We start from the raw sequence: 27,685 nt of genomic DNA on the forward strand, positions 1-27,685 counted from the left end.
GACTTTGGAAATCTAGGTTCAAATCCCCACAGTCACAAAGCTCATTGGTTGAGTTTGCCCCAGTCCCAGTCTCTCAACCTAAACTACTTCACAGAACTATTGTGAGGATAAAGGAAGGGGTCGGAGGAAGACCAACTTTTATAAAATTATCCTTGGAGGAATGTTGGGATAAAGGGATACTGAAAACTAGAGAGAGTGAGTTTGAGAATCAAGGATTGAAATGTGTTTGGTGTTTTTGTTTTTTTTAAGTACTGTATACTATTTAAAATAACATTCTTCCTATGCTTTACAACTAGCTACAGTGGTACCTCAGGTTACATACGCTTCAGGTTACATACTCCACTAACCCAGAAATAACGCTTCAGGTTAAGAACTTTGCTTCAGGATAAGAACAGAAATTGTGCTCTGGCGGCGCAGCGGGAGCGGGAGGTCCCATTAGCTAAAGTGGTCCTTCAGGTTAAGAACAGTTTCAGGTTAAGAACGGACCTCCAGAACGAATTAAGTTCTTAACCTGAGGTACCACTGTACTGCTATAGCATAACCCAAACTGGTGCGGTCTCTTTTGCTTCACAAGCAAGAATGCCAATAGTCTGTCCAAGATTAAATGGAGAGCAGATACTTACTGTGCTGGTTAATCAGCATGCGGAACGAGATGCGGTTGGTGTAGAACCTATCTAGGAAATACTGGATGTTACTGCTGACAAAAGGGTCAAAGCCATATTTTTCTTTGTATTCAATCACTCCTTGGGCCATGGTAGGAACAACATCATTGTGTCTGTTCCTGACTTTAATTAAGACATCTAAAAAGCTGGAGAGAGAAATCAGAAACAAGATGTGACAGTTAACTACAAAATCTGCATCCTAGATGACACCATTAAAATTCATTCATAATACAAAACTTTCAGTACCATCACATTGTACTAAAATATTTGGCTGCAGATGAATTAGATTGGCTATTTCATATCATGATTTGAACATCTGCCTTCCTCACCTCTGCAACCCATGGCCTCAATCTCCTGTCCACTTTCCTTCCAATCTGCCCTTTTTAAAATCATCTCTTGCATTCATATTCTTTTGAACTACTCCCTGTTCCAATCTGCATCCTTAGGCCCCTATGCTTTTCTGGGTTTTAAGGCCTTCTCATTCCCCTTTACCTACTTCTTTCTTAAGCCCTTCTGCAGGCAGAGACTTTTCGTCTGCCCTGCCCCTCTATAACATTAGGACAGTTTGTCCAATCACTACCAGAGCCTTTACTAACATAAACCTTAGTACACCACATTGCAGATAACATGCCAGAAAGTTTTCTGTATTCCAAGAAAGCTAATCTGTTCATCAAGACCTATTTAGAGCCACATGTGCATATTTTAAATTGTGTTGCTGCTAAATGTTTTGCTCATGCAAGTCAAAACAAAATAAAAAAGCTATTCATGCCTCATAGTTGCACCACCAACATTCTTACTTTGTGTTAGGAGCTGGGAAAATGGGAGAGAGATGCTTCAAAACATGTAATCTGATTAAACCTCCCAGATCCAGAAGGACTCCAAAAGAGCAGCTGCTGAAGTTTGAATGTTTCCAAATTTGGCAGCATCAATTACAATAAAGTTATGATGGTTATGTTTAAGAGCAAGGGACAAATGAAGCATGAATTTCTTTTAAATCATTACAGTTGGGGGGGGCGGGGTCTTCATTTTCTTGAAACTATTGGAGGCCGTCAAGTTTGGGTTTGGTGCAGAAGTAATTCTGCCTGATCTTCTATACCAACTAAACTTACACTAGGAGGCTGGGCCCCTCAAGTGCATCACACTCTGCAGTGCTGTGCAGTGGTATGGAACTAGAGTGGTCCAGGTCAGGGTGGATTCAAATCCCTGGTTGGTCATAAAATGCTACTTAGCTGCTTGTAATAGTCATACACTCTCAGTCTAATTACCTCAATGATCTCTCACACCTCATAAATCTACCTTCCATTTTCAGAGCTAACCATGGCTTGCAATCTTTCTGCCCCAGCAATGCTTGCTAATCACCATTAGCTCAAACCATCTACTGTACTTCTAACCAGGGCAACAAACTGTGGTTTGGCTTTAACCATGACTAGTGAAAATACTAGCTCAGACATTATAGTTAGCTTTGAAAATGGAAGGCGGTATAAAAATAACATGCAAAAATGAAGGGCCTGCAGTAAGGCAGCGTTAGGATTTTGCACTGGGCTTTTGAAGCTCTACATTTGATTCCTAAATAAATGGTGACTGTCAAATAAATAACACTTATTCGTGCCATAAAAATGGGTGAAAGATTAAATATACTGGATAAACATTAACTACTGTTTATATACAACCCTAAAGCAATTGTTTGAGCTGTAACTAATTGAACATAAACAGCTGAAAACAAAACACCAGTTGATATTTGAAGCATCAGAAATTCATGTTTTCTTCCACTTTTATAATTGGCAACACAACTATTTACTTAACATGATAAATGCACGAGAAAAAGAACAACAGGAGGAGAGAGTTTTGTTCAATTCCATCTATAATACTAAGCCAACCTTTTTATTGGAAACATAAAAAAGAACAGAAGGACACTGTTTTACATATTAAATTGATCACAGTAGAACATACGTAGCTCATTTAGGGAGGAAATACATAGAACATTAGGCCATCTATATAAAGATAGCAGGTGATCAATTAGTAAAAACTAGCATGGAACTCCTTCAAGAAGAAGGGATCTGAAAACAGAAACATGCTGTTTCCAAGTACCATAAAAATATTCATTTTTTTTTAGTTAATGTGCATACAAGCATATTTAACTGCTATTACTACTTAAGGTTCCATACAAATATACCTGTAAACAGCAGCAGGTGCAAGTTTTATTTATTTCTTCCTCCCACCAGCACATTAAAGGTCAAACACATAGCTTGTGAATCCAGTGCTGATTGCCTTTTCCTCTTCATCACTCGCCCACTCCCCCCGCAAGTTGAATCAGGTGGGCTGTCTGCTTTAGTTTCTTTCTTAAGTGCTTTCCATGTTTATGGAGTGGTGTCAAACTTTTGTTTCCCACTTTTTGCAATTATAAAGTATAAAATTCACACTGTTCAAACAGCTGTTATACATTTCAAAATAATACTCTGGTGACAAAGGTTGGATCCATGAGCCAGCCAACCAGCACTGTGCATAGCCCTGCTCCAAGGAAATTGGAAAATGTCTTCAGGACTGAAAGAAGTGTCAATTAGCATTGCACAAATCCAACTTCTGTTACAAACTAGAAAACAAGTTTCATCCAAAACTGCTCCAGGGGAGAAGACTAAACATCTAGCCAACATGTGGTACACGCACTATCATAGTGAACTCACATCTAAAACTATCTATGGCTGTACACATTCATTCAGTACTGGTACTGTTAGAAGTTGTACGACACAGATTATAAAACTACTGAAGGTTTGGCTGTTCATCTAATCCATAATTATGGTGAAGGGGGACAAGAGGGATTAATGAGCACATAATGACTAAAAAAAGGAGGGAGAGTTAAATAGGTACCACATTTTACTATATTTTCAAATACCCAAGACAGTAATAATAGACACAAGATTCATTGCTTGTGCTACACAATCCAATCCTTGGCTAAGCAATCAGCAATAGAATCTCAGCCTTTTTCTTTTTAAACTGGTCTGTAACCTTTTAGCATAGGAACCAGAGTTGAAAGTGGGGCAGAGATTGTGTGCTATGTATTCCTGTTACCAAAGAAAAACAGGAAGGTGCAAAAAAATCCAAATCTGTGCAAATCTACTTAAATTCATAGGTCTTCTCAGCAAGAATACATGAAATCTAGCCTCCCAAGTGAAACAACATGGTTTCCTTTTGCAGGTCCAACTGGGCAGTGCTACCCTCATTTCCAATAATTAGAAGTTTGAATATTCTGGTGACAATACTACAGTAAATATTTGGCAATGGAGGTTTGTCGTGACTACTTCATGCCATCGGAACAGAGCCCTACTGTGAAGACAGTGCATTGGTCAGCGTGCACTGATCTACACACATAAAACAAATTCACACACAGGTGTCTTCCAAAAACTCGACCCAAACCCCAAAAGTCCCATGGTGATTGGCAAATGGTAACGGGGGCAGGATTGTGAAATCTAGAAGCCCTAGTCATGAACTGGCACATGGGCGGTGGATACAGTCGTTCTGACTCAAGGAACGAGGCAGTCGAGCAGCTTGGCAGCCCTTTTTAGGATCCACTCTGCTCACCCCGAAAAAGGGGAGGGGCTAGAAAAGGTGCCCTAAACATAGTCTGCCTCCCTTTTTCCCTGACTGGATTGCCGCGCCCAGTGGGGTCACCATCTAGCAGTCGTAAAAGACAATTGAACTTTGGAACATGGAATATACAGACTTTGTCAGATAACACAGACAGCGAGCATCCTGAACACAGAACTGCCATCGCTGCAATGTTTTAACATCGATATTGCAGCGCTTCAAGAGACTCAAAGAGCAGGGGAGGGACAACTGAAGGAAGAAAAAGGAGGCTACACATTCTTCTGGAAAGGTCTATCTGAACAAGAACATTGAATACATGGGGTAGGCTTCGCTATCAAAAATGACCTTGTGAAGCTCCTGTCAGAAGTCCCTACCGGCATTAATGAGCGACTCTCAACCCTTCGAATAAAGCTCACCAAAAACCAACAGGCTCCTATTACAGTATAAGCGCTTATGCACTAGCACTGGATGCCGATGAAGACATTAAGGAAAAAAATTACTCTCAGCTGGATACCGTCCTATCAGAGATGCCTAAGGAAGATAAAATTATCCTCCTGGGTGATTTTAATGCAACAGTTGGGTGAGATTTTGATCTGTGGTCTGGGACTACTGGGAAAGAAGGAGTTGGCAACAGCAACCAGAATGGAATCTTACTTTTGACGATATGTGCAGCACACAACCTTGTTATTACCAACACACACTTTCGACAGAAAAATAAATTTAAAACTTCATGGAGGCATCCTCGGTCAAACCACTGGCACCTCTTAAGACTATGTTATTGTCCGTGCTAAAGATCACCGTGATGTGCTCCTTACCAGAGCTACGATGAGCGCCAACAACTGCTGGACAGATCACCAACTAATACAGTCCATGATGGCTATCAAGATTATACCTCAACGCAGGCTTTAAGGAAGGAAACCAAGGAGAAAATGAACACTCAAGCCCTTCAAGATCCCATTAAGCGGGATTGCTTCCAAGCGACTCTTAAGGACCATCTGTTTTCAGAATTCCCTGATAACATCGAGGAACACTGGACCAAGCTAAAAACATCCACTATTGCAGCCTGTGAACAAATTATTGGATACCAAACCAAGAAACACCAGGACTGGTTTGATGAGAATGACAGTGAGATTGAACGCATGATTGACAAGAAAAGGAAGCCTTTCAGATCTGGCAAAGAGATAGAAATTGTGCCACTAAGAAAAAAACCTATGCCAACGCTAAGGCTGAGGTTCAAAGAAGAACCAGAGAACTAAAAAACACCTGGTGGATAAAAAAAAAAGCTCAAGAGATCCAGCACTTAGCCAGCACTCATGATGCACAGTTTCTTTAAAGCCACAAAGACCACCTATGGGCCAATAAATCATGGCATATGCCCCCCACACTCAGAAGATGGTATCACACTTCTAAAAGATAAAGAAGCTATTGCACAGCGCTGGAAAGAACATTACCAACATCTCCTTAACTGCAACTCCCCTGTAGCTGCTGAGGTCCTCTCAAAAATTCCGCAAAACCAAATTAGAGATGAGCTTCAGTATCTCCAAATCTGGGAGAGTTGTGTACAGCCATTAACCAAATGAAAAACAACAAAGCCAGTGGACCTGATGGGATACCTGCCAAAATCTTCAAAGTGGGCGGAATTGAACTTACACAACAACTTCACAAGCTCATAAAAAAAAATCTGGGAAAGAGAAGAAATCCCAGCAGACTTTAGAGATGCCAAAATTATCAATCTCTTTTTTAAAAGGTGACAGAACTGATTGTGGAAACTACTGAGGCATCTCTCTATTAGCTGCGGCTGGCAAAATTATTGCAAGGATCTTAGCAAACCGTCTCGTAACAATATCTGAGGTGACCCTTCCTGAATCCCAAAATGGTTTTCGGCCTTCTGGTGGGATGGTGGACATGATTTTCACCACTCCACAGCTTCAAGAAAAATGCAGAGAGCAAAACCAACCCCTGTATATTGCGTTTATTGACCTGACTAAGGCTTTTGACACTGTAAATCGTAATGCCCTGTGGACTGTCCTTCTGAAAATTGGCTGCCCAGATAAATTTGTAAACATCATTTGGCTCCTCCATGATAATATGACAGCAGCAATCACAGGTAACAATGGCTCTCAAAGTGAACCATTCACAGTGGGATCAAGTGTTAAACAGGGCTGTGTTATTGCCCCTACTCTATTCATTATTTTCATTGCCATGATCCTACACTTTGTCGAAGAGAAACTCCCCACCAGAGTAGAAATCATGTATCAAACAGATGGAAAGCTCTTCAATCTGAGCAGGCTGAAAGCAAAGAGTAAGGTTACCGTAACTTCCATCATAGAGCTTCAGTAGCTGATGACAACATAGCGTGTGCATGCATCCAAACCATCCTAAATATCTTTGCAGAAGCTTATGAAAAGCTTGACCTATCACTCAACATCCAAAAAACCAAAGTGCTCCACCAACAAGTACAAAACAACCCCTCTGCAGTGCCACAAATCCAACTCAATGGTGTAACGTTGGAAAATGTTGATCACTTCTCCTACCTAGGCAGTTATCTTTCCACAAGGGCCAACATTGATGCCGAAATCCAGCATAGCTTGAGCTCTACGAGTACAGCTTTCTCCCAATTGAAGTGCAGAGTGTTTGAGGACCGGGACATTCACAGGGAAACCAAAATGATTGTTTACAAAGCTATTGTACTACCAACTTTACTATATGCTTGTGAAACATGGACCACTTATAAACGCCATCTCCAACTCCTCTCTCCTCGAAAGATTCCATCAACTGTGTCTCTGAAAAATTTTACACATCACTTGGGAATACAGGCGAACTAATATCAGTTTACTGGAAGAAGCAAAGATCACCAGTGTTGAAGCAATTATTCTTCAACATCAACCTTGCTGGACTGGTCATGTTGCGCAGATGCCTGATGATCGTCTTCCAAAGCAACTACTCTATTCCAAACTTAAAAATGGAAAGCGTAATGCTGGTGGTCAACAAAATAGGTTTAAAGACTGTCTCAAGGCAAATCTTAAAAAATGTAGTATAAACACTGACAACTGGGAAACACTGGCCTGTGAGCGCTCCAGTTGGAGAACAGCCTTTACCAAAGGTGTAATGGGCTTTGAAGACACTCAAACTCAGGACGCAAGGGAGAAACGTGCTAGGAGGAAGGCACGCTTGGCAAATCCACACTGTGATCAACTCCCGCCCGGAAACCAATGTCCCCACTGTGGAAGGATGTGTGGATCCAGAATTGGCCTCCACAGTCACTTACGGACTCATTGCTAAAACCGTGTTTATGGAAGACAATCTTACTAGGCTATGAGTGATCGCCGAAGAAGAAGAAGAAGAAATGCTTAAAGTCTATTATCTAAGTTACTTCCATTAACTATGCAAATTCCCCCCCACATTTTTACCAGTTTTCCCCATTTTTCTTGTATTGGGAAGTTTTGCTAGCCTAGAGGGCTGCCATGATGTAAATATAACCTTTCTTATCAAGTAATAAAATCATGTCCATTTTCCTTGCAGGTACTTTTCTAACATACATTTCTGATTGTGAAAGAGTGCCCCTTTTTAAAAGGTATCTTACTTGCCATTTCCGTGTCTAATCAGCAATGCTTAAGTACCTCCGCAAATTCCTCATGCAGTTTTCAAATGATCCATTACTCTAAAAATAATAACTGAGAAATCTGAACAGTAACAACCTAATCCCAAACCTCAAAACCTTCAAATTGCACAAGGAGGGTTTTAACCTACTCACCTGCCTTGCTGATTGGACAAGCACTCCTTCTTGAAAATTATTTAATGCTTAAAAGCTTCAGCTAGATTAGATCCTGCTGATTCTATGAGGATCTGAGAGTTAAGGCCAGGAGAAGTCCATTTCTCTACTTCGCTGCTTCAAATGAAAAAAGAATTCCCTTTTTTTGTACATAAGATCTAAGTATTAAAGGACATCCTATTCCTCTAACATGTAGAGAAGTGGCAAATAAAGATACAATATAAAGAAATAAAGTTGGCTTTCTTGATTCTTGCTCTGTATTATATAGACTATCTTCTAAGAAGGGCTATGAAAAACACTCTCTTTTAGTAGAGGAAAAAAATGGGTTTATTTTCAGGACTCCATTTCAACTTCAAGTATCATCAATGTGAATTTGTGCCATTTTATTCCTACATGTCCACATATGATCTGCCTGGGTGTCACACTGTCTCTAAACATAACCTTATTGTTTACCTTGACCTTTTGGTTATTTTGTGAACCATACCTGCCCAAATAAATAACAGGGGATGACTCTGAAGTTCGTCATATCTGATGTTAGATGACAGAGAAGAAAATAAAATATTATTTGTGAACTATATATACTCTGAAATATGGATTCTGCACAATGCCGGATTTACGTATAAGCTAAACAAGCTATAGCTTAGGGCCCCACACTCTTGGGGGGCCTCCAAAAAAATTAAAGAAAAAAACCTGGATGTTCATTTCAAAATGTAAGATAAAAAAACAAAGTAAAAACTACATACAGCAACAGTGTTTTGTGTTGTGTAGGCTCCTATGATGTAAGTAATGGGCCCCGCCTGCTAGCCTGCTCCCTGAAATATTACTGGTTTGCTCATTTCTATATAAAGGGTGCCTACATTCTGCATGGACTGCTTTCATGGCAACATGTGCAAATGGCTTTAGATACCTATTAGTTTCATAAATCACCATATAGCATATATTCAACACAAAAAACAGCAACAATTTATTGTTGACAAAGGACAGCTGGACATATAAAGGGCCCCATTACCTTCAGTAGTTTAGGGCCTCATCAAACCTAAATCCAGTCCTGATTCTGCACTTGTTCAGAGCCCCAAAGCTAATACTCTCATCATCTCCACAAAATAAAACCAATATTTTTCACTGCTTTTCAAAGATACAAATCCATTTCTTATGGGACTCCTAGTGTAATCTAATTTATCACAGGAAATTCTCTCTCTCTCTCTCTTAAAGTCACTTTGCCAATTTAGCTGTACAAGCAATTGCAGAAGATGACTTCCAAGATGCATCCGGCTGCATATACAGTGCATTTCCTTTAGAAACAATGGCAGCATTTCTCTCTTTTTTTTAATTAAGGGGAGGTTACAACTTAACATTTCACCTTCACCTTAAACTACAGCAGGCTGGAAATAACAAACAGATACCTGATCAGTTCATTAGTATATACAGTACAGCATTATTAAGAAACTAAAAGTCTTTTTCAATATAGTTATTTGTTCTAATAAAAGTAATTTGTTCCAATAAAAAGAAGTTTTCATGAAACAACAGCAAACTTTGTGAACTAAAATTCTGATTTTATCTACATTACGGCAGAAGATCATTATACTGTTTCCACATAATTGACTTGTTTGAAACAGCAGTCACTTACTTATCTAAAATATGTGGATCTTCAGGACTTTTATTTTCATATTCTAAAAGTTCAAGAAAGCTCTGCATATACCTGAAACACACAGGAAGAACAAAATTAACAAAAAAACACCTAGCGAAAAAGCAAGAGATAAGCTAGAATCTTAACTAATAATGACTTGAAACACTGGAAGGCATTAGAACCTACAAAAATGGTCAATTAAAGAATGTAAGGTTAAAATATCTTTGAAATATGATGCAGATATTGTAAATTTTGTCCAGCAAAAATTAAGTATATTAAAGGATTACTATTTAAATACTTGAACCAATTGATTCAGATTTCAATTAATTAGCCCCTAACACCAGAAATCATTTGAAATTGGAAAACTGTAGAGTTATTTATAACATATGTGCTGTGTAGAAAACAACTATTTACAATTACAATTGTAGATATTGTTTTATATCACAGGAAATTCTAGTTAATTCAAATCTTCTAAACCTGGAATGGTCCTCCAAGTCCCATCTCTCCTCTTTTATCAGAGCTTTGAAACTTACTGTTCTGCAAGACTTTTTATAATTGATTTCTGCTGCTTTTATCCTAGATTCTTTGGGTTTCTAAGACATGTTTTATCTTACTTTTGAGATTTGATTTGTAAGCCATTATTGTTACAAAACAAAGAATCTATTGCAATAAAAATAAGCTTATAATTTTCCACTCTTCTCAGTAAAGGGAAAACATTTTACATATTTTTATAGCATCTCTGCAAGAGATCAAATCCCATGTAAGAAACAGACCATGTCTAGCATCAAAGTAACCTAAAATGCACTAGGTTTTCAGCGCATGACTTTTAATACCATCTCTAACCAAAAAGAAGCACTGGTACAATCCTATCTATACATGTCTACTTAGAAGAAAGTTCCATCAAGTTTAGTGAAACTTACTTTCAGTTAAATGTGCATAGGACTGGTGCCTAAGTAGGTGAAACCACATTTGTTCACATTAATCCCCATTAATGTTTCACCCATTTCTCCCTTCTCTCTAGTCTTTTAGATGTAGCTTATTAACAACACTTCCCCCTGCCACCATAGGTCTTCTTCATGACCCAAAGAACTTCATGTACTGCAAAAACAACTTACCATACTCAAAAATATACTTACACACACAAACACACCAAATTTAAATTTATTCTTAAGGATGTCATTTTTGCTATCCCAGAACAACTGGTGAAAACGGAGGTGGAACGTGAATTGAGAGAAAGGAAGAGAATTTGGTGCATGCAGATGGAGTGGGGGAAATGAAGGGAAGAGAAATTAGAGCTTGTGGGTAAGGAAGAACTGGAATGTACAAGGTAGAGGAAGAGCCCAGACAAGTAGAATATGGAGCAGAAACCCAATCATTTAATTCTTATATGTAAGCTTGATACAGTTGCCTGAGCTGGACAGCTAGATTATTTTGCTTGTAAAATTCACCATGTTGGTTTCATATAGCTTTGTTGCCTGTTCTCTATACCTACCAGCTTTGGACTAGCTTAACTGAAGGTCTATTCAGCAAGTTGTCCGGCAGCAAGTTGACTTCTCTCATAGTGTTAGCAAGCCGCACAGGAAGTTCTTTCCTCAGGAACATATATGATGTTTTCTCACATGCATTATCACGCCCTATGGTTGAAAAGACAAACATAATTTAGTTTCCCCACTCCCTCATTCTTCAGACTTTCTTAGAAAATGTAAACATGATGTAAAGGAAAAAAAATCCTTTATTTAGCCAGACGCTAGGTTTTGAGTGCAAGTTTCCTTCATGTTTACTAAATCTGAATTCATACACAAACTACTTAACACCCACAGTAACCGCCAACACCAGCCTGATTGCACTAATCGAAGTGCATACTTGTATCTATCTGCTTATTATTTACCTAACTGTAAGCTAAACCATGTCAAAAGACCTAAAGATGGAAGCACATTTAACAATCATATATACATCTTTTCAAAATACTTTTGCATCTAGAACGAGTAAACTGAGTAACGAGAATGAATCCAATACTTTTGATTAATGTTCTTTTTTAAAAGGGGGTGTTTTAAATGATGCATTAGTATTTTTATTATTCTTAAACATTTATTTGATTCAATTCTCTTTGGGATTTGGATCATATTAGGAAGAGGCAGACCTATCTTGTTCCACTCACCTTTCCAACACAGTGGTGAGTTAGTGTCACAATACATGAGTTTGCATATGTATCCCTGCATGCTCTGGTATAGAATAGATGTTTTGTGCTGAGTTCGAGGGTGAGCATGGCAGAGAAAAGGAAAGACTGGGCACTGTCCTGGTACGTTTAGGCACACTGGTCCAATTAAAATGTATGAAACTGATGGGCTTAACTGTGACCTTTATGCTCAGTGTTTTTATTGGGACTTTGGTGTGCTCAACTTTGACCTCATTGCACCCTTACAGTATAATCCTATGCAGACATACTCATAAATGGGGCTTATGCTCCGATAGGTGAGACGGGATTGCAACCTTAAATCTATAAACACTTTCAAATTAGCAGAAAGTTGGTAAAGGTTTATTCATTGTCACTTAGTTTAGAGCAACTTGGATGTTCTAGACAGTAGCCAACAGCCAGACATCAAGGCTTCAGACTAGAGACTATACATATTTTCATTCCTCTCACCCCCTCCCTAAGAGCAGACAACTCCACAGTAATATTCAAAAAGGCCAGGTAAACTCACAGACCTGTGTTTTACCTGTAATGAGCTGTCAGTATTCCACTTTAGGCAAGAGAAAGATTGCAAATGTGTTAGTCATGGTCACAAAAGACAACCGCCTGAAAAATGAACAAGTGCTGCAAGGTACTGATTAAGTTATGTTCATGCAGCCCAGGAAATAATGTTAAAAGCATTGCTATGCATATAATAACTAAGATTTGCAATTTGAAAAATCCTTAAGTGTAGTGCAACTGGCACAATCAAGGTCATACTTTTTAAGGCAGTCCCATTATAATCAGTTCAACAGCACATCATTCAGCATCTATTCGCAGATAATGTACATTGGCAGGATACAGCCCAATCAGATTCTACCCCCCTTAAGTACTTAGTTTTTCTCTCTCCTTTAAGGCACGCCTGACAATGGCTTGTTATAGCTTAGTAATTTTTTGTTTTAGATATGATCCTGCAAGTATTTATCGACGTATGTCTTTGCCTGTGCATCTGCATGCATGTACTCGGTACTTTTTTTTGGTAGATGTATTTTTGTCAAGAATTGGAAAATGACAGCCATTATCTGTCACCTAATTAATCTGTAAAAACAGTTTAGGACCACTAGAACAATCTGCAATCATTTATTTTTGCTTTACTAGCACAACTGACTTGGGACTCAATCAGATATTCATCTGGTTAGACCAGGGGTCAGCAAACTTTTTCAGCAGGGGGCCAGTCCACTGTCCCTCAGACCTTGTGGGGGGCCAGAATATATTTTGGGGGGAAAATATGAACGAATTCCTATGCCCCACAAATAACCCAGAGATATATTTTAAATACTGGTAAAAGCACACATGCTACTCATGTAAAAAAACCAGGCAGGCCCCACAAATAACCCAGAGATGCATTTTAAATAAAAGGACACATTCTACTCATATAAAAACACGCTGATTCCTGGATCATCCACGGGCCGGATTTAGAAGGCGATTGGGCCGCATCCGGCCCCTGGGCCTTAGTTTGGGGACCCCTGGGTTAGACTGACCATTTCTGGCTACCACAAAGTGTCAAATTTTCATTCTATTTGTTATTACAAGACATAGGTCAGAAGATGCTGATTCTTCTCTACCATAATTTTAAGTCTTCCAAACTTCAAGAAGCAGTCTACCACCACCAAGGCAAAATCACTGTTGAGGAAACACGAGACACGGGCACCAAATCATCAAGGTTGGCTCAGACTGTGTGCGCATCACAAACAGTACCCATTAATATCTGCTGGCAACCACTACTCTCTACAATAGCCAGGAAATGACTCATGGAATCACTTGCAAAAGTGAATCTCCCCTTGCTTCCTTAACTGTCTAAAAGCATCACACCAGTACCAATGTTAAGGGCAGTTAATACTAACCTGTCTTTCCTCTTAACAAGGATTTGAACCCATGGATTAAAATTGGTTACCAAACCCTTGTTAAGAGGGAACTAGTTAATACTAATGTAATGCATAGCTGTCAACTTTTTCCCTTTTCTTGCGAGGAATCCTATTCGGAATAAGGGAATTTCCCTTAAAAAAAAGGGAAAAGTTGACAGCTATGATATAATGCTCTGCTGTTGTTAGGATCCATGGGGAAATATAGGGGGACTTTGCTCCTGAAAGGAGCTATATGACCCCTTCCACTTCTGCTTAATTTCACTGTGGTTAAGGAATCCAAGCTGATAAGCCTGCACTAGTCCAAAGTGATTAAGACGACACTAAAACACTGGTATAAAAAAGGAAGATTGCTGGGCAAATTATTCTAGTTACAGATGTATTCTAGTTACATAAAACTTATTTTTATTTTGTTCATCTTTTCTATTTAGCCTTTGCTATAGAGTTCTGGACATTAAATGGAACTGCTCTCAATAACATATGAGCTTAATGTAACAGTGAGTGACTTACAGGTAGACTCCTAATTAAAATAAACAGGGTCAAAAATAGCCCCCAGCTGAATTCTATTAAACAGCCAGTTTACACCCTTCAATGTGAGAACTTACGCCCTGTAGTTACAGATTCAATTAACCAGTTGCAGGTGGTTCATTTTTTTAAGCTGTTCAAAAGAAACCAAGTAAAAATATAACCTAAAGTAACCTGGAGCAAATGGGATGTGGGTGGCGCTGTGGGTTAAACCACAGAGCCTAGGGCTTGGCGATCAGAAGGTTGGCAGTTTGAATCCCTGCGACGGTGTGAGCTCCCTTTGCTGGGTCCCAGCTCCTACCAATCTAGCAGTTTGAAAGCACATCAAAGTGCAAGTAGATAAATAGGTACCGCTCCGGCGGGAAGTTAAACGGTGTTTATGTGCACTGCTCTGGTTCGCCAGAAAGCGGCTTAGTCATGCTGGCCCCATGACCCAGAAGCTGTATGCCGGCTCCCTCGGCCAGTAAAGCAAGATGAGTGCCGCAACCCCAGAGTCGTCCATGACTAGACCTAATGGTCAGGGGTCCCTTTACCTTTTTAACCTGGAGCAAGATGTGAGATGGCACAACATTTCTGCCCCGTCTGCCTTCCTACTAAGCAGTACACAATGGGGTGGAATGTTATCTACCATCCTGCATGTACTTGAGGCTTAACTACATGTTATCAATGAGCTCTATGACTGGATCATCCAATACTGTTATTTTAACTCTGAAGGAGCCATGGAGGGAAGCCTTCAAATGGAAACATAGCAACTTCAGAGGAGGGAGCAAAATTTTAAATCAGGAAAACTGTGGATGGGAAAGAAAAAAATCACTCCTTTACCTCTCTGATCAAATTTTGCCCCAGATAAAAGCAAAAATAAAGAACTTCAGTGATCCAGCCACAGAGATCCTTCTTAAAGTGTAACTCATTCCTAACAATAAATTGTCTCACATGCTACAATTCCCATCATCCTTGACCACTGGTCCTGCTAGCTAGGGATCATGGGAGTTGTAGGCCAAAAACATCTGGAGGGCCGAGTTTGAGGAAGCCTGATCTAGATAATACTATTGAAAAACATATGATAAAAAAAATTCAGTGCAATTCTCACATATATAAGTAGCACTGTAGACAGGGTTTGGCATCTATATAAGAGGGTACAAACAGATCACTGTGGAAATTACTTGTTTCCTACTACTCTCTTTTGCCATCGTATATTTCTACAGGCAAAAAGAACATGAAGTCCAAGTCCTTACCCCATAATTAATAGGAGGGAATAGTGTTGAAACTCTTCTTATTCACAAGGCTTGAGTTTTGCTTTTGTCTAGTTACCCAACACTCTCTTGGAATATTTAACCAAGCTCCTACTGATTTTAATGTACATGAACAGCATCCTTGAACTTTCTGCCCTTCCCAGAACTTATGAAGATGCAAAATTCTGCCACACAATGAATATGTGCTTATGTAAAAAACACATTCTTTACTCTATAGCCAATACCAATGTCTTCAGAAGTAAATAAAAAGGAAGGAAAGCATTTTTACTCACACATACATGTTTATTGCTTGACAACTAAACGCAAAACATGCCTACAATCATGAATATTTTTCACAAAGAATTCATTCATGTGACAAGGTGTTCAAGAGATTACTGTCATATAAAACAAGCAAGTCACAGTAACAGGACAATATAAACTGTCAGTTTTATACTTAAATCCATTTTATAATTTTTGATTAAAAAACAAATGTAAAGCAATTTGATGTTCTTGTGAGAACTGATCTTCCATAATTAATGTGTTTAATTCAAAGCTACTAACCACAGCAAGACAAGTATAGACAGTGCATTCTTCAACCTCTCTTACATAAATATGCTCACATTTTCAGTTTCACTTATGGTTTGTCTGTTTTTCATACTCACAGTAGATCCACTAAAATCAATGGGTTTGCTCTAATTAATATTGGCTATCTCACCATACGTTTTAAGTAAAGCTAAACTGGCCAATTAAAAATATTATAAATCAAGCAGCCACTTATGTTTGTTAATTTGCAAAGCTTTCTTTATTTATGATCCATAAGGAATAATATTGTTAGGAGAACAGTTATCAGCATTGGACAAGGATTGTTCAGTTATGATACAAGTCAAGGGCACATGAAATGGAACAAATATCAGTAAAAATGCTTATATTATCTTTTAAAAGTACATGTGAAACTCTACAACAGTGTAGTTACGTGGAGTGTTTGCTTCTGATTAGTCAGGGCAGTCTCATTTGAGTAGTACTGTATACCAAACATTACAATAATGCATGTTGCACATGACAAGACAAATGAAACATGTTAATTCCTTTATCTTAACACATCTTGAAAAAGGTAAATAGCAAAGAGGATTAAGACACCAATAAAATGATCCAGCCCAGTGTTAAGCGTGCTAAAGCCCATTGATTTAAATGGACTAAGACTGACCTATCTCTGGACTGTTTGTTTTCAGCACCAATAGGTGAAAAAGTAGCATATGCATTTACAGTAAATAGTTTTCTGCTTCTACGTATCCAGTAATCTGCAGCATTAACCAGCCAGTGAATAAAAACCACTTCACACACATTACATTTTAAAGAGATAGTTAAAACATTGAATGCATGCACATAACTAATGTATCTTTAAAAATTCATTAATTATATAGAATGTGTGCCTATTCAAGTTCTCATGACAGCACTTAAGGATTGAATGAAACACTAGTTGAGGGAGAGAAATCCTTGCCCTGATGGAACAATCTGCTTATCACTACATTGAAAACAACTCAATGGTATCATTAGCAATGAAGTATTCACATATGTTGTTAAAAGTGCAAGCAAAATATTTGTGAGTTTTTTCAGATGTCCTGCACAAATTGGTTATCTCAGGAGAATTCTGGACTGATTTTCTCCCATAGCTTTAGAAGAAAACTAACAGAACTAAAATCATCTAAGACTAGTTTGAGGGTAACAGCTGAAATTGACAGAACAGAACAAGTCTCAGTATAGGGCAAAGGTAGATGTGATTATAAATGTGTCTTGGCATTTAACATGCACTTTACAAAAACTGCAAATATAAGTTCCTGGGGGAATGGCTTATAATTATAGGAATCTCAGAGGGTGGGGGGATATAACCTGTCTCCTGCTATGATAATGACAAAAAACCCTCTCCTCTGAAACTGCAATTTGCATAGGGGGTTTTCAACCAGTGTGCCATGGCACCCTGGGATGCCTTGAATGATAGTCAGAGGTGACACGGGCTACGCTGGCCTCTGTCCCTCTTTCCTTCCCTCCCTCCTCTGATGTTGTCTCGCATCTCTGCCTCCCAAAGGCTTCACAGCTGTTTATTGCAGTAGCCCTGACGACAAGCTCTGCAGGCAAGTGGTGCCTCTGGGGCTGGCCAGGGGGTACTGGTTGCCAGGAGCTGAGGTGGCCTCGGAGTAAGCAGGCAAGTGGGTGAGGGGCCCCAGCCAGCCAGTCCACTAGGCCTTGCTTCTGGGAATGGACGGAAAAGTCCCATGCCCCTGTGGGGCAGTGTAAGGAGGCACCTCTTTTTGGAGCGGGGGGGGCAACTCCTTGAGGGACGGCAGCAGCGGCTGTCCAAAGGACTCCCAAGGTGAAGAGAGAGGAGAGGAGGCTGAGGGAACACTCCACAAGGGAGGGTGTCCGAGGCTGCCAGCTCTACAGGCAAGGGGTAACATAACTGGGCTCCTGAGCCCCACAGTTGTGCTGCAGAAAGAATGTACAGGTGAAACTCGAAAAATTAGAATATCGTGGAAAAGTTCATTTATTTCAGTAATTCAACTTAAAAGGTGAAACTAATATATGAGATAGACTCATGACATGCAAAGCGACATATGTCAAGCCTTTATTTGTTATAATTGTGATGATTATGGCATACAGCTGATGAAAACCCCAAATTCACAATCTCAGAAAATTAGAATATTGTGAAAAGGTGCAGTAGCTACTCAATCCATAACACCTGCAAAGGGTTCCTGAGCCTTTAAATGGTCTCTCAGTCTGGTTCAGTAGGAATCACAATCATGGGAAAGGCTGCTGACCTGACAGTTGTGCAGAAAACCATCAATGAGACCCTTCATAAGGAGGGAAAGCCTCAAAAGGTAATTGCAGAAGAAGTTGGATGTTCCCAAAGTGCTGTATCAAAGGACATTAATGGAAAGTTATGCGGAAGAGGAAAGTGTGGAAGAAAAGGGTGCACAAGCAGCAGGGATGACCGCAGCCTGGAGAGGATTGTCAGGAAAGGACCATTCAAACGTGTTGGGGACTTTCACAAGCAGTGGACTGAGGCTGCAGTTAGTGCATCAAGAGCCACCACACACAGACGGATCCTGGAGATGGGCTTCAATTGTCGTATTCCTCTTGTCAAGCCGCTCCTGAACAAGAAACGTCAGAAGCGTCTTACCTAGGCTAAAGAAAAAAAGAACTGGTCTGTTGCTCAGTGGTCCCAAGTCCTCTTTTCTGATGAGAGCAACTTTTGCATCTCATTTAGAAACCAAGGACCCAGAGTCTGGAGGAAGAATGGGGAGGCACACAATACCAGATGCTTGAAGTCCAGTGTGAAGTTTCCACAGTCTGTGTTGATTTGGGGAGCCATGTCATCTGCTGGTGTTGGTCCATTGTGCTTCATTTAGTCCAGGGTCAACGCAGCTGTCTACCAGGAGATTTTGGAGCACTTCATGCTTCCTTCCACAGACGAGCTTTATGGGGATGCTGACTTCATTTTCCAGCAGGACTTGGCACCTGCCCACACTGCCAAAAGTACCAAAACCTGGTTCAATGCCCATAGGATTACTGCACTTGATTGGCCAGAAAACTCGCCTGACCTGAACCCCATAGAGAACCTATGGGGCATTGCCGAGAGACATGAGACTGAGCAATGCAGAAGAGCTGAAGGCCACTATTGAAGCATCCTGGTCTTCCACAACACCTCAGCAGTGCCACAGGCTGACAGCATCCATGCCACGCTGCACTGAGGCAGTAATTGATGCAGATTGTGAATTTGGGGTTTTCATCAGCTATACGCTATAATCATCACAATTATAACAAATAAAGGCTTGACATATCTTGCTTTGCATGTCACGAGTCTATCTCATATTAGTTTCACCTTTTAAGTTGAATTACTGAAATAAATGAACTTTTCCACGATATTCTAATTTTTCAAATTTCACCTGTAGTTGGTCAAGGGAGCAGTGGATTCAAAAAGGTCGAAAACCTCTGGTACAGGAAGAAAATTGCTACTGGCTTCTGCAGTCTAACAGGTAGTATTTGGGTGTATGACGTAATCATTTAATCTGAAATTGTGAGAGGAAATGTATGCAAGCCCTATTGAATTTAACGTATATTGTGAAGTAGGTAAATTATACCAAATGCAATTCATTAACACTGCCATGCTGAAATCCCATTGATTTCAAAGGGGGAAGTGATTACTGTCAAAGCATTCTGAAAACTACTGGGCATCATCTCATGAGACTATTGCTAAGGCAGAAAGCAGACTGGCACAGTTGCTGGCAAAATCCAAAGAAAAATGGTTACATAAGAGACCTCTACTCTGGCTGCCAATTTGTTACAAAGCTGATTTTAAAGGGAAGGAAAACAACTACTTAGCTCAGTTTATCTCTGCTGAAAACAAGAAACTGAATGAGAGCATGCACCTAATCTTACATGTATAACCTCTGCTCAGTGATCTTGAAAAAGGACAAATCTCAGGCAATAATCCAGGAAGGAAATTCCTTCCAATACTCAAGAGGGGACCAAATCTAACTGCATCAGTAATAATCACCCGATACAAAAATTGCTATTATCCAAGAAACCTTTTTAAAATATTAAGTTATGTGAATATATAATTGAGCCTGCTAAAAATTCTGAATGAGCATTAATATATTTTGAAACAAATAAACATGATACAATGTATCTTCTTCATCCACACCCCATTAGCTAGAAATAGGCCTTCCAGTGCAATATTATCTGTACTACTGTATTTTTCAGTCTTAGGCTGGGATCCAAAGAACCACGTGGAAGGTTCCAATTGTGCTACAAGGTCACCAAGTACCACCTTTCTAAGCAATGCCTATCTATCCCAGAAGCTTGGGCAAACTTCAAGAGTGAATTTCAGTGCAGTTTGAGGAGCAGCAAGTAAGAAAATCAAACAGGGAAGCCTAGACCAGGGGTCTGCAACCTTTAAGACACAAAGAGCCACTTGGACCCGTTTCCAAAGGAAAAAACAACAACTGGGAGCCGCAAAACCATTGCGACATTTAAAACAAATATAATGCTGCATATATTGTTTCTTACCTTAATGCAATAATAATAAATAACGTATAGGAGCCAATGCAAAGTATAATTAGTAAAAACAACAAGAATAAGTTCTTACTTTTTTGCATTGACTCAGGGGCGTACCCAGGATCAAAACTGGGGGGGGGGGGCAAGCCATGGTCGTTCAGGTTGTGACATTTCAGCACGGAAAGGTGAATGAAACCAAAATTTTAGGGAAATTATATATAATTATAGCAGTGCTTTATTACAGTAGTTATTACAATTATTTGCTTGGTTTTTTTAAAAATTTTATTCTAGTTACATGTCTTATACAAGGGGTGGCCAACTCCCAAGAAACTGTGATCTACTTTCAGCAGTGATCTACCCCAGTTTTTGGGGGTTCACCTCAAAGTTGTTTGGGGGGGTGTGGTGGGTGGGAGAAAGGGCTTCCCCCTCTAAGATAGGTTGGCAAGCGAACTAATAAAGAAAGAAAAAGGGGGTGGTGGGAATGGAAAAGTGGGGTGGAAAAATATAAATTGGGGGTGGGGTGGGTGGGGAGGATATCTATTAAAAATATGTAGTAGTTTAAAAAATAAAAATAAAGGGGGGGAAATCTTTTTCTTCTTTTTCCTTTTTTTGAAAACAAAAGGGGAAGAGAAAAGAAAAAGGGGGGATAGAGGGAGAAAGGGGTAATAATAAAAATTCAAATAGAGTGGCTGCAGCAGCTGTGGGGGGTGTTTGTTTGTTTTTCGTTTGTTTGTTTGTTTGTTTGTTTTAAAAATGGGATTTCTCCCCTTGGATTAAAAAAGGAGGGGAGGAAGAAAAAGAGAGGGGGGGTGGGAGAGCAAGCCAAAAAGCAAAAAAGCAAAAAACAGGTTTTTTGGGGTGGGAATCGCGCCAGGCACTGCAGCGCGCCGGCCTCAGGGCTCCGGACCCCCGAGCTGCCCTTGGGGCCGTCGTTGAGCATGTACACCGCCCGCAGCGAGCGCTGGCGAAGCACCGGTTGGCGGAGGTTTCAGAAGCAGCCCGGACGTTTTCGCCGCCACCCCCCCCCCAAGCAGCTCTACTTCATCCTGTCGGCGACCATCACCGCCCTCCCGTCATGGCGACGCCTGGCCCGCCTGCTCCGCCCTCCGCGCGGCCGCTTTGAAAAGGATTCCGCCCGACAGGGGCCGCTCCAATCGCCGCCGCCACTTCCCGCCGCCTTTATTATCCCAACTCTTTTCTCTCTCTCTCTCGATAACTCGCAAAGCCCAGCTCCTTCTTCTCCCCGCCCTAACGCCGCCCTCATTGGCACGTTCCCCTCAAACAGGAACAGGCATCCCGGCGGCTCATTGGCCGGACGAAGCGTCGCTCTCCCGTGCCCGCCTCCCGCCTTCATCCTCAGTGGCTACCTCGGCGGTAAGGCCCCGGCTCCGAGCCTATGCGCCAAGGCGGGCGATCTGTCCTGCCATTCGGCACGCCGAGGTGGTAAAAGCTCAGCCCTCCCCACACGCTTATTGGTGTGAAGAAGTCGCTTCCTCTCTCTGGGAGTGGTCAAGGTGGACATCAATCTTGGGTCTGTCCTCGGGAACCCCGAGAGGGCTGAGAAAGACCGCCCAGCTGTTCAATGTTGATGCGGATTATTCATGGTTTTTTTGGCCCTTTTTTTGCCGATAACCATTTAATTATTATTGAAAGGGCATTGAAAGGGGGCATGCCGGAGCCGCGGGAGACCTGTCAGAGAGCCGCATGCGGCTCCGGAGCCGCAGGTTGCTGACCCCCGGCCTAGACAATACACCTATCTAAGGGGTTCCTTGAATTCTAAATCTTTCATTTAAAACCCCAACTTCCCTGTTAATATAGCATTAATAATTAAAATGTTTTAAAATGGTAACAGCAAAGCCCAGCAATGAGAAGCAGCAAGATATATTTAGAAAATGTTTTTGCAGTCAACTTTCTTATCTCCAATAAATGTTTAACTTAACACTTAATAAAACTGGAGAAGGAAGTCCAAGCCCTAAGTGACATGACTTCAATATTTTCCCATAAGTTTTAAAAAATAAATTGGAAAGGTTGGCTGGCTGATTTTTTAAGGCAGCTTAGATGGTGTAATATTATTGAACACATTTTTCAACTTTGTCTGCTCTTCTGACATTTTATGAGTGTTTTAAACATAATCTGCCTAAAGCCCTAAGGATGATATACTGTATTCAAGTTTTTTGTTTTGGTTTGAAAAAAATATAATGCGTATCTTTTCTTTTTTGTATTTTAATTTGAGTGGGGAGCATTTTTCCAGTCCAAAGGCTGCATTTCCTCTTGGACAATCATTCAGGGACCATATGCCAACAGTGAGTGTGGCCAAAGTGTGGGAGGCGGCCACCTACACTTACGCACATACAAACACACTTGCTGTCACTCACAACAACAGAAACTTTTGTTTCAAGCCTAAAACCTGCAAGTGAGGAGGTGATACTGAGGGCTAGGCAGGGAGGTCCAACCCGCTGCATCTGGCCCATTAGCAACCAGTCTGCCGCACCTAATTTAATGGTTAATTAAGTAAACAGAGGCTCAATGGTTAAATTTTGCAGAACTACAGGCCACAGGTGTTGCTGCATCAATGTTAAACCATTAATTTTATCTCAAATTTTTAATCACAATTTTTCAGTATACAAGGGGCTTAAGTGCTACTGACACTGATTTGCAGAATTATTTAAAGTTACATTTATTGCAGAACAATTTTATCTAGTTACTAACTTGCCTCCTTACCATGCTTTCAGAGTTTAGGAACTCAAAAAGGGTAAATGACAAGTTAATGTTCAGATAACCTAATCTAGTCTTGAAACTCAGATTGTGTTAGCACTAGAATGTTAGAACTTGAAGCCTTTACAAACAGTTTTCACTATCTTTTTGCCATAATTGCACCCAATTTAGATAATGAAGACAGACCACACTTGGATTTCAAATTTTAAAGGGTTTCAAAGGCACGGACCACTATGACAATCAACATTAATGTAATGTTTTAGGTCATAAAATATGTATTTTAGATTGTTTTGTCCTTTACTTATATGCATTTACACTAAACATAAAATCAAAATATACTTGAAAATAATAAATGGTGGGGGCATCATCAACAAGCACATAAAAATGCCTAATAAATACAGACACAATTCAGCATTCCTTATGGACCATACCAAGCTAAGTCATTGCAAACTATATGAATACAGATAAGCATCTTGCTTCATTATGTGATTAATAAATCACTTTATCAATATGCCTACAAGAGTCCCCCTTTTCCTCCAGAAATCAAAACCACAACAAGACATCTTTGCTAGCTCCAAATATTCTACGCACATGACTCAAAACTGATTACTCAGAATTTGTTATCCTGTCATTTATTCAAAGTATCTTCAAATTACATTCTGCACTGGGAAATATGCATGTAACCCACATGGAGGTATATATACTGTAACACCAACAATAAGTTTTTAAGTGATAAATATATGGTTCTCTTTTAGATGTGATGGCATTAGTCTTAGACATTTGTAGGGAACTATTCCACATTGAACAAAATAAATCTTCAGGGATTACTATTTCCAAATCCCTTTTTCTCAAACCATTACTTCTCTGGACCTGAGGTATTAGTTTTTTCAATTTTGTGATGTCTGTCTTGGCCACATACCATCACTATTGATTGATTACATGATTAATTTCAATAATAATAATAATAATAATAATAATAATAATAATAATAATTTTGCACCCCACCCATCTGACTGGGTTGCCCAGCCATTCTGGGCAACAAAAACCGAGTTTATTATTGGTTTATTATTCTTGTTACCTGATCATATAAAATTCCCGAGCCATTTAATGCCCTCTAAATTCAGAGAGGTCCTTTTGCCCCTAAATGAACATATACATAAATAGCTGGTATTGATCTATTAATCACAATAGAATTACATAAATGGAGGGGGGATCCAGAACATAGGAATGCTTTGTCCACCCACCCCCCAATCTGAAAAATGGCTTTTACTCATGCACACAAAAGCTCATACCCAAGAACAAACTTAGTTGGTCTCTAAGGTGCTACTGGAAGGATTCTTTTATTTTTTTATTTTGTTTTGGCTTTTACTCAGTTGTTGTAGCAAAACTCTCATTTCAATCAATCATTTCAATAATGCTTTCCATTTCATTCTATTAAGATTCAAATCCTTATACTGTGCCATTCTTTAAACATTTATAATTTAGCTCTGTGCTAATATTTAACACACTCCTGAGAACCTCATGTATCCTTCATTCAGTGGTTTGCATAATGTGGAAAGCACTATTCTAGCATTATCTCCTATTCCAAACAAACTTACCACAAAGCTTTTATCAAACTTGCAAAGTCAGCTTTTTCACTTATAAAGGAACACTTAGAAGTAGAAATAAGATTTTTTTTGGCTGAATTTTCCATTTATCAGCTGCTGTTGAGCTTCAGTTTAATTTACATAAGTGTTCTCTAGACTATTTTTCACTGACCAAAACCTTATTATGATTAGTTACAGGTAGGTAGCCGTGTTGGTCTGCCATAGTCAAAACAAAATAAAATAAAAAAATCCTTCCAGTAGCACCTTAGAGATCAACTAAGTTTGTTCTTGGTATGAGCTTTCGTGTGCATGCACACTACACGAAAGCTCATACCAAGAACAAACTTAGTTGGTCTCTAAAGTGCTACTGGAAGGATTTTTTTTATTTTATTTTGTTTTGATTATTATGATTAATACTTCTTCAAGGGTGAAAGGAAGATATAAAGAAAGAGAAAGAAATTCATGTCCCTAAATATTTCACATATTTTTTCAAAAGTATTTTACAACTCTAGGAGAGCCAGTTCCTTGAAATTTGATCCTAACCATACTGAATTGTTTAAGTTTGCTACAAAATCTGATGCAGGTATATAATGAAAATGTTGTATCAGACACTTAAAATTATATCTAGTCTTCTGCAAAAACTTTACACTTTATATAAAAAGGCAACACAACATATGAAACAATTTAACACACTAAAGATAAAACAGGACCACAGGAATTCATAAAACCACCTCTCAAGGAAAAAGAAGCAATGCCAAGAAAATCAACATCTCACTCAGCCAAACAAAACCTTACTATATCCCCTCAAAAAAAATCTAGTCATGCAAGGGCTCAAGCTGGCTTCCCATAGAAGAGAGGATATAGAAAACCTGACCACTGGCCATGCTGGTTGGGGTTTATAGGCATTTGTCTACAACACCTGCAGGGTCACAGGTTCCCCACCTCTGACGATATGCTGTCCAGTTGCTATGGCCAGCCTTCAACAGTTCCACTCCCCATAGCTAATACAGGGCTGCTCTTTAGCAAGCATGACAAACGGCTAGTATCACCCACAACTTTGAAGATGCAGAGAGAGGCACAGATTGCCTCAGTAGTTGAGCAGCAACACATTTGCAGCTGTGCAATACGTTGGGGGCTGTTTGGCAACTTCATGGACAAGACGTCTGGAAAACTTTTGCCATGCTAAACTGACAACCCCTAATAAGACTTTCTTTCTGTCTAATAAGGCTGTGAGGCTGGGTCTTAGGTGCTGCTCCTTGCAGGTGATCAAGCAATGGCACATATCCACTTCCCTCTGCCTGAGTAGATAAAGGTAAAGGACCCCTGGATGGTTAAGTCCAGACAAAGGCGACTATGGGATGTGGCGCTCATCTCGCTTCAGGCTGAGGGAGCCAGCATCATTTGTCCACAGACAGCTTTCTGGGTCATGTGACCAGCATGACTAAACTGCTTCTGGCAGAACAGAACACTGTGACGGAAACCAGAGCGCACAGAAACACTGTTTACCTTTCTGCCACAGTTGGTACCTATTTATCTACTTGCACTGGTGTGCTTTTGAACTGCGAGGTTGGCAGGAGCTGGGACAGAGCAACGGGAGCTCACCACCGCTGAGCAGATTCGAACCACCGACCTTCCAATCAGCAAGCCCAAGAGGCTCTGCGGTTTACACCACAGCACCACCCACACCTGCCACCTGTGCCTCAGTACCTACTTACCAAGTAGTAGGAAAAAGCTGTAATTGTTTTAACATGCTATGGTGAAGTGTTTGGAGTTCCACACCATGAAGATGCCAGGAAGTGAAAACCATTTAGTTGCAAGCCCTTGCTTTTCAAAAAAGCTCAGTATTCTCAAGACACAAACACTTCTAACCACAGCAATACAAAAACACAAAGTGCATACATGGCCAAGAAGAGGGATATAAGACCCCAGAGTTTTCACATTACTATTGCTTTCTGGGAAGAATTTGCTTAACCTTCAAAACCCTTAGTGACTGACGCCTGCTGCGTGTCTCCCTGATACTGATCTGTCAGCCAAGCATAATGTTTTGGTGATGCTCTGAACAAAAGAGTAAATAATAAAAATGAGAAAACAAAGAAAAATAACAAACTAGGCAAGGACACAAAATGCATTTGGAATTAGATTTGGGGAAAATTTTAACAAAAAATGCCTTTGCCCACACTGGGTAGTGCCTTGCAAAACGGAGGCTCACATTTTGCGTACTAAGTCAAAGTCACACAGAACTTGCTGTTGATGGGACTGTCCACTATTATCACTGCAGCAAGAACTAAAAAAACAACAGCCCTGCCCCATTGTAGTTTTCCTGTGGAGCCCAATAGAACACTTCCTTCCTCTCAGAATATATTCCCTTTCAGAAAACTCCCAATAAGGCACTGGTGGGGAACTTCCAGCTCATGGGCCTAATTATGACTGCCAGGCTGTTCCGGGCAAACCATGCCCATGTTTCATCATATACAATGTCAGACATGGGGAAGTTCAAGCTGCAGCTAATAGGAAGAAGTATCAGATTCGTAAGTGTACTGCAACAGAGGAAGGTGCCAAACTAAAGAAGTGCCAACTTGTTGTTGTTTTTTTTGATAAAAATTAAGAACTGGAAGAACACTTAAGAGTATGCTCTCAATTTTTCCTTTGCAGCCACATCCTGAATTCAAGCCAGGCCTGCAAAGAAACATTTTTCATATTCTTTTGCAGGTGTGGTTTAAGTTCAGGCTGCATCTACAAAAGAATTCAAGCCACAGCTATCAAGGAAAAAAGTTCATTTGCAGGCCTAGCCTGGATGTAAACCACACCAGCAAAGGAAGAATAGGAAATGCACTTAGAAT

The 27,685-nt window shown here is 40.0% G+C and overlaps 1 protein-coding gene across 1 annotated transcript in view; it reads right to left on the reverse strand.

The window, feature by feature from the left end:
* The window catches only part of PDK3 (pyruvate dehydrogenase kinase 3), a 41,443-nt gene that overhangs the window by 12,376 nt on the left and 1,382 nt on the right, over positions 1–27,685 (reverse strand). The window contains exons 2-4 of the mRNA XM_033147230.1: positions 11,136–11,277; positions 9,644–9,715; positions 624–808 (exon numbers count right to left, since the gene is read on the reverse strand). Of these exons, the coding sequence (XP_033003121.1) occupies positions 624–808; positions 9,644–9,715; positions 11,136–11,277 (399 nt within the window). The remainder of the gene's footprint in view (positions 1–623; positions 809–9,643; positions 9,716–11,135; positions 11,278–27,685) is intronic.

The sequence above is a fragment of the Lacerta agilis genome, chromosome 4, assembly GCF_009819535.1.
Source record: "Lacerta agilis isolate rLacAgi1 chromosome 4, rLacAgi1.pri, whole genome shotgun sequence".
In the NCBI taxonomy this organism is placed as follows: Eukaryota; Metazoa; Chordata; class Lepidosauria; order Squamata; family Lacertidae; genus Lacerta; species Lacerta agilis.